The sequence below is a fragment of the Apteryx rowi genome, unplaced genomic scaffold (genome assembly GCF_003343035.1).
Source record: "Apteryx rowi isolate R43461 unplaced genomic scaffold, aptRow1 scaffold_40, whole genome shotgun sequence".
Classification (NCBI taxonomy): Eukaryota; Metazoa; Chordata; class Aves; order Apterygiformes; family Apterygidae; genus Apteryx; species Apteryx rowi.
Window position 1 is genome coordinate 3,139,398 of NW_020450530.1, and position 10,675 is coordinate 3,150,072.

A 10,675-nucleotide genomic window follows, 5' to 3' on the forward strand; every position below is an offset into this window, starting at 1 on the left:
GAAAAAGCCTTCCCCGACGTGCTGCCTCGGGGGGTGCCACAGCGGGGAGCCGAGACGCCCCCTCCTCCCCCCGCCGCAGGCAGCGCCCCGCGGGGAGCCCGGCCCGGGGGGGCGGCCAGGAGCCCCCGGGAGCCCCCCCGCTGCCGGGGATGAGGAGGGCCGGGGGGGGGGGAAGAGGGGGAGGGAGTACCTGAGAAGCCAGGACGTGCTGCTGCAGATGAAAGGGCAAAGCGGCCGCCGACGCTCCCGAGAGTCCTTGAGCCGCCGCCGTGGCCATGACCGTGCTGTCGAGGCCCGTGACGCCGGCGGACGCCCCCGACACGGTGGCCAGCAAGGGGCCCATGCCCGCGGCCATGCCGGAGAAGGCCCCCCCCATGGCGAACTGGCCCGGGTGGAGCAGCAGCGGGTGCCCGTTGCCCAGCGGGTTGAAGAACTGCTGGCCGGCCAGGCCCGGGGGGAAGCCGAGGTTCTGCAAGTGTCCCTGGCTCAGGTGCGCGGTGCTGTCGGTCTGGACCGTGAGCGGGGCGAAGGGCTCTTTGCCCAGCAGCCGGTTCTCGTCGACTTTGGGGCCTTCCCGGAGGGGGCTTTTGAGGTCCTCGCCGCTCAGGCCTCCCCCCCGGGTGCTGGAAGAGATAGTAGCCGGGCTATGCCGAGAATCCGGAGGGGCTTTCTCCGTCCTCTCCCGGCTCCGGCTCACCGCCGAGTCGCTGGGGAAGAAGTGGCCTTTGGAGGGGCTGCCCCCCTTCTCCCGGGGGTCCTCTGCCGCCGCCGCCGCCGAGCTGGCCGGCGCAGGGGTGGCGGCGGTGGTCGTGCTGATTTTGCCCGACTCGCTCGCTTCTAGCAAGGGATCGTCTTTGCTGTCTGCATCGCTGTCTCCCTCGCTGGGGCAGAGATCTGCAAGACAAAGGGAGCCCGGGGCTGGGATCCGGCGGAGCACATCCCTCAGCCCCGCCGGTCCGGGAGCAGGGGCAGAGAGACTTCCTGGCCGGCCAGAAATTTAAATATAAATACATTTTTTTTTGTTGTTTAAATAAATTCCCCGGCTCCCACCGCCCGCCCCATTCAAGGGAGCTGAACTTTTACAGCGCCGAAAACTGGCGGAGAAACAAAGCGGAGGCCTGCAGCAACGGCCCCCCAGCCGGATGGGCCTCGGGCCAGCTGCTCGCTCTCGCCTACACCAGGGTCAATCCGGATTAGCGGCACTTAAAACTGCCCGGGCCGCGGGGCGGCGGGGGCGGCGGGCGGCGGCCGGGCGCTCCCCGCCGGGCCCGGGGCCTCCGGCAGCGCGACCGGCAGCGCGAAGGCAGCGAGGGGCGGCTCGGCTCCCGGGGCCGTCGGGGGTCGTCTCCAAAGAACTTCTCCACACTTTTCAGCCCTTTCCAGGGCAGGGCCCAGGCAGATTCAAGCACCCCTGCCTTCCCCCCCACCACCACCTCCACCGCCTCCATCACCCCGGGGACACCCCGCAGCCCAAAATCCATGCACGACTTCGCTCGATTTCCCCCGCACTTCGGGGCGTTGAACTGAGCGCCCCAGGTGCGAAGATCTGCTTTGCTTTTCGGGTCCCCTCCCAGCTCCCCTCCCCTCCCCTCAGCTCGGCAGGACTTTAAACAAACGCGTAAAGCAACAACAAAAAAAAGGTTGTTTCCTCCTCCGCACGCCCCCGCCTCCCCCGTTTGGATGAATACATCTGAAAGAGCTGCAGACAGCCTCTAACCCGCACGGAGAGGGAGAAACCGAGGGTGACTTTTCTATAACAAAGTTCGGGACTGTATCCAGGGGAAAGATCCTTCCTTTAATAACAGATTCAGAGAGGAATATTAATGGAGTGACTCCAGTTTTGAACTTTTGCCCCGTGGTCTGTCTTTGCTCCCTTGCCTCGGAGCTGGCTCCTTTCTGAACCATGGGAGGGGAGGAACGAGCGTGCAGCAGCAGGGGAGAGAGGGCGAGAGAAAGAGGGACAGAGAGAGGGAGGCAGTAAGAGAGGGAGAAAGAGAGAGAAAGTAAGAGAGAAAGAGAGAAAGTAAGACAGGGAGAGAGGGGGGAAGAGAGAAAGTAAGAGAGAGTGAGAGAGGGAGGAAAAGGGAGAAAGGGAGAAAGAAAGAGAAAGAGAGAAAGTGAGAGAAAGCACGAGAGCGTGAGAGTGAAAGAGAGAGAAAGGAAGAGAGAAAGAAAGCAAGAAAGAAGAAGAGAAAAAAAAGAGAGATAAGGTGAAAGAATGAAAATCTTTGTATCAGAGAGCACGGATTCCACCCCGAAATCATCAGCTCCTCTGCTGGGGCGGAAGCACGGGCTCTTCCCTTTGGCCGGGAGGAGCGCGGGCACCGGGGCTGCGCGGGGCTGCGCGGGGCTGCGCGGGGCGCTCACCCTTGAGGCTGGACGTGCCCACGGACGGCGCGGCGGGGCAGGCCTGCGCGAAGCACTTGAAGGCCGTCTGCTCGTTTGAGGACTCATCCGAGGTGGCGTTTTCCTTCTTCTGCCGCTCGTCGTACACGCGCATGGACTGCAGAGTCAGCTGCTTTCTGCGGGGGAGACGGGGCTGAGGGCGAGCGGGGGGGGGGGGAGGCGAGGGCCCCGCTGCCCCCCGCAGCCCCTGCGGGAAACCCGCACCCGGGGCGGATTTGGACAAGCTGGGGGGAGCTGCCTAAGGCCCCCGGGCTGCTGGGGTGTGGGGGGGGAGCCCGTTTCTGGGGGGCAGGAGGGGTTCGCCCGCTCCCGCTGGCCGCCGCGGAGCCGCCCGCCGCGGTGCGGGGCCGGGGCAGAGCGCGGAGCCGGGGGCGCGGGGGGGAGCGGGAACCGTTCCCCGGAGATTAGCTTTTAAACGGCGAGGATGTTCCCGAGATAGGAGCCGTCTTAATGGTTGCTAAGATTGCTAGGAAGTGGTTATTTTGTCAGGCACTTTATGTAATCTTTTCGCCAACAATTAACCCGGAGTAAAATCTATTTATATTTAGAGAGAAATTAGAAATCATTTCCGTCCTGTGGCTCCAGCATTGGCTTTATTTTCACACTGATGGACAAGAGGTGCTGGCACGCGTGTGCGTGTGTGCGTGTGTGTGTGGTGTGCTGGGCAGGGAGAAAGGCCTCTTGTTTTGCTTTACATTTTTCTCTCTCTCTTTTTTTTTTAAGGGAACAGATTTATTCATTATCTAAAACTGAGTGCAAATGGCTAAATACCCTGTCTCTTCAAACAAAACAAAGCAAAGACATATACCCCCTTAAAAAATAAATAAGAACCATCCCTTTCTCTGTTTCCTCTAATATCTATTTCCTCTTATATATATATATATATATATATATATAAATCTTGGGTCACATTTAGTGCTGTCCATCTTTCTACCTGCGACACAAACTGTCCTGCTGCTTTTGCAAAAATAAAGAATTGCTTCCATAYTCAAAGGACACCTCTGTCTAAACAGTTTATTTCTATTTTTCTCCTCCATACTTTAGTCTTTTCGGATAGTTCCCAGGAAAATGCCAGAGGAGAGTCAACCAGCGATCAGCTCTGCCCTCGCTCCTCCCTGTTTCTCAGTTCCAGGTAGAAACCGTGGTGCRATATTCCTGTCAAAATTTTAAGGGAAACTTCTTTCTCCAGTGATATTTGCTGTCTTTCTCTTAATGTACCAACTTTCGCCAGTCATCCAGCGCAATGCAAAAAGTAAACGTGGAAAGCACGATCGACTCACATGCAATCAGTTTGGCGTTATTAACGACAAGATCCTTATTAATTTTGGCGGGGGGAAGTGTGGTTTGCAGGAAATGAGAGGTGATTTTGACCTCTGGTCATGTTCGGAGCTTTGCGCAAGAAAACCCCAAAGAGGCGCCTACATGCAAGCTTTGCAAACTCACCTTTTTTCCCTCCTTCCATTCCCGGTGTCACGAAAACCTTTGGCAAAGGGATTGTTGTCAATTTTTAATTGAGTTATCTACAGGGAGGAAAGAAAAAAAAAAGAGGTAGGGGACTGGGGCAGAAATAAGGCAAGTAGATTTAGGGGAAAAAAAAAAAAAAACACAACAACCTCTCCTCCCATTCGCTGAGCGCGGGCATGACCCCGGGAAGAGCAGAACCGCCGTGCGTGGGGCCGGGGCAAAGGTCCTCGGCTTTGGGGTGAATCGCGGCGTTTCCYGGGCCGCCCCCGAGGCTTCCCGCACCCCGTCCCCCGGGAGCGTGTGCGGGAGCCAGCCCGTGTCGCCAGCCCCGCACCGGGATTAATGCCGCTGTGCAATGCGATCTATGCAAGCTATGCCCGCGCTTCGGCTCTTTAAATGCCTTAATTAAACCGCAGAGGAATCATACCCACCCCCTCGCTATAATAAAATACTTTATATAATCGCATTAGGCTCCGTGTGCGCGTTGGGGCGCTGGGGGTGCCAGGATCGAGCTGATTTTATGGGGGRAAAAAAGAGTTTTCTAGTCTATCCTCGGGAGGAGGGGATCCGGGGATCCAGGTTATCCCTGGAAATGCTCGTGTATCCGCGTCCCCGCTACGCGTTTCGAGGCCCCTCGCGGTCCGAGCCGCGGATCCCCGCGGAGCCTGCGCGCAGCGGCGCGGAGCCGCAATTCAGACGCGCGCCGCGGGCTCCCCTCGCAAACGGGGTTTGGGCGGCGGGGACGGCGCACGGGGCCGGGGCGGGGGGGGATGCTCGCTTTTTTTTTATTCACACCCGGCCGATGCATTTATTTGACTGGCAAATCCTGCAGCCTCCGATTTGAGGGGGGGGGGGGCGAGAGCCCGAAGAGCAAACTTCTGCCTTCCTGCAGCTCCGTGCAGGAGCGACTCCAAGTTACCCCCCTGCACCCCCCCCCAAACCACACACACACGCACACACACAGGATCAGGCGAGTGCACGAAAAAAACCACTGCTACAAACTAACAGGACTTTTAATCCAGGTGATCCCGGCTTTGCCTTCTGACCTCCCGGCAAGATCGCGCCGATAGCGCCGGAGCCGAGGGCTCTTTGCGGCTCTCCCAGGGCGCTTTCCCCGCGATTTCATGGCAATAAGACAAATAGGTTTATTTCTGCCCTTCAAGCGAGCCGGCCTCAGCTGATAGATCGGAGCGCGCAGCCCTGCTGATAAGTCCCAAAGCAAAGTCTACTCTCTGTACACACATTTTCTTTCCGTTTCCTTAAAAACGCCCGGCCGCAGGGAGCCAGCAAAATAGCCCCAGCCCCGAGGGAGGACTGGCTCTGGAAAACTAACGGAAGGGAGGGTGAAGCCCCCCCCGGCCCCTTCGCTCCCTGATTTTTACTCGTGAGGGGTAACACGGGGGCAGAGACACGCGCGGGGAAGCCTCGGCAAAGGGGCTCTGCGCCCCACACCCGGCCCCTCTCCTTGAACTCACACGCACGCAAAGTCATAATTTATAGAGCGAAAAATAAAAAGCCCCTTTTGGGCTCCTTCGCTTCCTTCCACTTGACTTAATTATCGTAAATTCGCCGTTTGCCGGTCTCCCAAATGTGCCACCTTCGTAGCAAACGACAATAAAGTGGCAGAAATGGGAGCGCAGCGTCTGCAGCGCTACAAACTTTCTCACACTGCCGCTTTTAGAGCTTCCAGCTAAACTCAAGCGAGATACCCCTCTCTGATCAGAGCATATTTCTCCACCACAAAAAATAATAAAACACTGCAGGATACAAAAAAAAAATCATAATATAATAATAATAGGAACCAGACGTGCGCTCCAGCCTTATTGCCAATTGCTGTTAAAGGAGCTAAAACAGCACAAAGGCCAGGAAGAATTACAAAATCTCCAACCACACTGCTCTCCCCCCCTCTGTCTTTCGACACACGGATCCGATTCTTTTTCTGATGCGTCTTAGATTAAATCCACACCGAAAGCAGCGCTCCCCACCCCATCCTGCTCCTTTTCCCCCACACCGGGGAAGGAAGGGGAAAAAAAAACACAACTAAAGACCCCCCCCCCGCAGACCTCGGCACCCTTCCTTTAAATTGCGTCTCCCGAGGGGCGCCGGAGCCGCGGGACGGGGGGGAGGCGCCACCCCCTGCCCCAGCGGCCCCTCGACCTTGGAGCCACCGGGTTGGGGCAGAAGGGAAGGAAGGAGAGGGGGAGCAGAGACGGGCGTCGTGATTTTGAAGGGAACAATGCAGAGTAAAAGCTCTCTCAAAAGCCAAAACACGTAAAACAAATCCTTTCTTAATCTCCTTACCTTATCATTCTGGTATGCGGTCACTGCGATGAATTCCGTCTCCGGGAAAACGTAGGTCCTGAACGTGCTATAGGGAAGCTTGAGGATATCGTTTGCTCGGACGATGTGGAACCGGGGCTGGTACTTGTGCATGGAGTTTAAAATGGTCTGCGGAGGGGGAGCCCGGCCCGGCAGAGCCGCCGCGGGAGGGCAGGGGGGGAAATAACACAGGCAGAGTCAGCAGCAGCACCGCACCGCCTCGCACTCGGCCCAGCGAGCGGCACTTTCTCCTAAGCTGCCTTCCCTTCTTCTTCCTACCCTCCCTCCCTCCTCCTCGCCGCCAAACAGGCACTCCAAACACACACACACACACGCACACACACATATACACACACACACGCACACGCCTTGCAGCATCCACCAAAAAAGCCGTGACAGCTACAGCTCGCCCGGGTTAGACTCTCCGCTCCGCATATCTAAGGAGGGTTTAATATCCCAACAGCGATTTCTTCCGAGTGGGGGGGGGGACTGTTTGGGCTCCGGACGAAATGTATTTTGATTTCAAAGTAAAAAAAAGACAAGAAAAAAAAAATAGCAGCAGGAACTACGATAGCAACAACAACACGAGCGCCTCTGCTCGTTCTAATTGCTTGCCCCAATCCACTTAAGGCCTTCTGCGAAAGGCAAAAATGTATCGTCTAATCAAATCACAGCCAGCAAATGCAATCTTCAGCACATTAGAGATTCCCCCGACCACGGCCGCCACCAGCACCCCCGGCTCCGAGACAGGATCTTTCCCAGGAATAGAAAGAAATGGCAAGGATCGTCCAAGCACTTATCAGCAGGTTTGTTTGATTTCGCTCTTAGGGGAGGTTTTTATCTCTGCACACCCAGTAAATGTAAAGGAGTGGATAGACATGAATGGGCAACTTGACCTCTGATTTTGGTTCCTGTTTATTTTCACTCCGGCTTGCTTTACATTATCCAGATTAATATATATTTAAATGTTTGCATACTTAGGCCTTTAAGCCCTTTATATACATATGCATATCATTTTCCTACGCCTAAAAAGCGAGATTGTCTTTATTAAAAAAAAAATCTCTGTATAAAGTGATCACAGCTCTAAGAAATATCGAGTTATGCTATGCTCGAAATATATGTCTAAAGTCAATATTGAACAGCACGGACTGGGCTTTTGAAAGGCTACAGGATAAGCTCAATTGTTTAATATTGACTCCAGCRAAAGCACGTTAACGGAATGGTATAAACCGGACAGACGGACGTCCCCGGTGCGTGTGGAGAGGACTGTTTAATCCTCATTTTCCACAAATTTATTACGCCCGAGTTCAAAAGCTGGGTGCAAGGCTGCAGCCCGCAGCGGCTGCGGAGCAGCGCCGGCCCCGCTCTCACGCGAATTTTATTCTAGGGGCTCGGCCGGGAGAGAGGGCGTGAAAGCCCCAAACTAAAGAAAGGCAGCGAGAAAGCGAGGGGGCAAACGAAGGCGGAAAAGGCACTCACAAATCCGTGCTTGTCAGAGATATTGTTAGTCAGCTTCAGCTTGTGAAAAGTGACGACTTTGGACATCCATTGTTCGCCGGTGGCCGGACTGTCCGGGTGGATGTACATTCTCTTTGGCATTTCAGGGTCAGCTTTGCCGGCTACCATCCACCGGGAATTATGGAATTTGTACCTACAATCATCAGCCGCCACAATATCCATCAATAAAATGTACTTGGCCTTTTTATCCAGTCCAGTGCATCTCACTTTAAATGGAGGAAACATTCTCCTACGGGCAGAGAGAGGGAGAGGGGGGAATAAAGAAAAGACAAGACGAAAACAAAAAATAATTACAGTGTAAGTCAGCTCCTGCAGCTCCGTGCCGTATCTACCAAGCAATCGCTTCAGTTCTCAGAAGCAGAAAACCCTCCCCTAACAAAAAAGTTCCCCCTCGCGGGCCCAGCGAAAAGATTTTTCAAACGCTTAAGAGTTTCAAGAGAAAATTGTCCCTCGGATAACATGGAGCAGGGAGAGGTTCGTATTCCCTAGAAATCAGCACCTACCCTCTTCCATTCCTAAACAGCAAAGCCTAATTTGGGTCGTTAAGAGCGCTCATTATTTCCCTTTTGCCCGCTAAACAAAGCAATACGGACAGACAGAGCTCCGATATAGAAATATTCTGCCTTCCTATAACCTTCTTCATCGATATAGAGCAGGGGAGGGGGGGCTTCTACGCAGTGGAGGAGGAAAATAACCCCCCAGTGAGGGTGCTAGGGCGAGTTTCACAGCGCTGCAGTGTCCCAGGGTACGGTAATATATTTGTGCACCGGGATCCCTGCAAACCACATTCCCCCCTGCTCCCAAGTCCAGCTCGAAACTGCAACAGGATACCACAAATTTGCTGTTTATTATATCGAGTGGTTGGCATTCGGCAATCTCAACTTAAAAGGAAACACATGACTTAGCAACATGTAAGAGCGCCTAATACTCGGTCGAGGCTTTCGCGCAAAACTTTTGACCACAATGAGCACAGAAAAGCGAGGAAAAGCGGTAAAGGGGGCGAAGGGATTTTGGCCCTCCCTGCTCTCGGGTTTTCGCTGAGCCTGCACCCCGCAACTGGTGCAGGGCAAGTAGGTGAAGCTGGGAGAGGGCTGCTACAGGCGACCTAAGCACGCTTTTGAGGAGCGCCTTGCTCGAGCGATTCTCCTGGCAAATTCCATGCGGATTGCTTGGTGCGTTTATAAGTTTATAAAAACACCGAAGCGCAAATAGCTGGCTAGCTGCATGTCATCACATCAATAGGTAGAGTTGTAAAAGAGCACAGATGTCTATTAGCAGCAAACGCGGAGAGCGATCTCGAATGGGTAAACCTATAAAATACAGAAATGCAGGGTGTCTGTGCGCCGTGCGTGTTCATTCATTCACACGTGAAGGTTATATAAATACACGCAGAGGGGTATAAACACGCCGCGCATTTCTGAAGTAGTTGCAAAATCTTCCCCAGAACTAAAGGCAGAAACTGTGCCGCGTRTACAGCACCGGGATATCTTTTTATCAGTTTTTTTCCATGCATTTGCAAATGCAATTAGTCAGCACAAATGCATGCCTAGCTCGCAGCAGAAACCGAGGCACAAGCGAAGCAACCGATAAACTGAATATATCTCGCCCTCCTGCAGTTACTACTTCACCAGCACAGATATCCCTCTCCAAACATTTTTCTTTGCTTTTTTTTTCTTTCCTCTTCCCCTTCAGGAAGCAAAGCTACATGTAGCACAGGCTGAAATCAGGCCAGCTCCATTTCCAGCCCCAAATTATTTTCTTTCTGCTACCAGCGCTCTCCAGAAAGTATTAAGCTACTGAACCATGAACAGTCCCTCTCGCCCCCTCCACACACGTCCCGAACTGAGACGATTCGTGGCTCAATAGTTTAGTCTTTCCCGGGAGTGTGGTGCCCGATACATGCCCAGATCTTCAGCTATATGAAACTTTGCATAATTCCAGATGAAACAAGTTTTATGGAGGAAGTCGCTGGCAAAAGAGCCTTCCTTTGGAGCAGACTGGTAGGGTGCAGAGACGGGGGGTGGGGGGGGGAGAAAAGGCATGAAACCCAGACCCAGACCTACCTTCCTGATTTGGTAATCACCATCTCCGTGCCTCTTTTATGGAATTGTTCCCAAAGTTCTTTGGCTTCCAGATGCACTTTCGGGTCATCTTCCACCTCTTCTTCTGGCTCCAGAGTTTTTAAAGGCCTCAGATGGGCTGCTGCCTGGTGGCCCAGGGAAGAAAAGGGGATACCAGTCTCTGCAGCCCCAACTAACTGATCCATAATCGGTTTAGCCAGAGCCCCGGGCAGGGAAAGGGCAGCCGCCCCGTTGGGAGGCAAAGCCAGAGCCGGGAAGAAGGGCGGCTGGTGTCCTAACACAGCGCTCATGGCAAAGTCCGGGGCCCGGTGAGGTAAAAAAGGATGATAAGCCATGCTTGTCCCAGGGATTACTGGATCTCTCATCGGTATATTCATCCACTCCACTCCTCGGTCTTCCTACTGCTGGAGTAGTCCTGGAGTGGTTTCTAACAGCACATCACGAAGAAGAAAAATTAAGATAATAACAACAACAGCAACAAAGCACCAAAAATAGGGTGGGGGGGGACAAGCTCTAGACAGCACAGTGCATGGGGGGAGAGGCAGAACTTCTACAGCCTACAACTTCCCGAGCCGGGGCACATCCCCAGCCCTCGGGACAGCTGATTAACAGGATTGTTCATTATTAGTCTTGCTTTTTTGTTGTTCTGCCTCTGTGGGTGTTTTTTTTTTTTCCCTGTGTGGAAGTCCTTGCGATTGAAAAGAAATGCCGAAGAAGGGAGGAAAAAAAAAAGAAAAAAATCCACGGGGTCCGCTGCGTGCTCCCGGCGCCGCAGAAGGGCTGAACCAAGCGAGATCCTTTTTTTTCTTCTTCTTCTTTTTTCTCTGGCTCTCAATCCCCCTGCTCTTCTTTCGGTGCGGAGGGTGGCGGCTGGAAGCCGGGTTTTC

General features: G+C 54.0%; 1 protein-coding gene across 1 annotated transcript in view; it reads right to left on the bottom strand.

Annotated features, from left to right (window-relative positions):
• TBX3 (T-box 3) overlaps window positions 1–10,335 on the bottom strand; it is a 97,265-nt gene extending 86,930 nt beyond the window's left edge. Inside the window, exons 1-6 of the mRNA XM_026075271.1 lie at window positions 9,771–10,335; window positions 7,669–7,936; window positions 6,172–6,318; window positions 3,850–3,926; window positions 2,368–2,522; window positions 145–894 (exon numbers count right to left, since the gene is read on the bottom strand). Coding sequence (XP_025931056.1) covers window positions 145–894; window positions 2,368–2,522; window positions 3,850–3,926; window positions 6,172–6,318; window positions 7,669–7,936; window positions 9,771–10,165 — 1,792 coding nt within the window. The 5' untranslated portion in view covers window positions 10,166–10,335. The remainder of the gene's footprint in view (window positions 1–144; window positions 895–2,367; window positions 2,523–3,849; window positions 3,927–6,171; window positions 6,319–7,668; window positions 7,937–9,770) is intronic.
• Window positions 10,336–10,675: the final 340 nt, after the last annotated feature.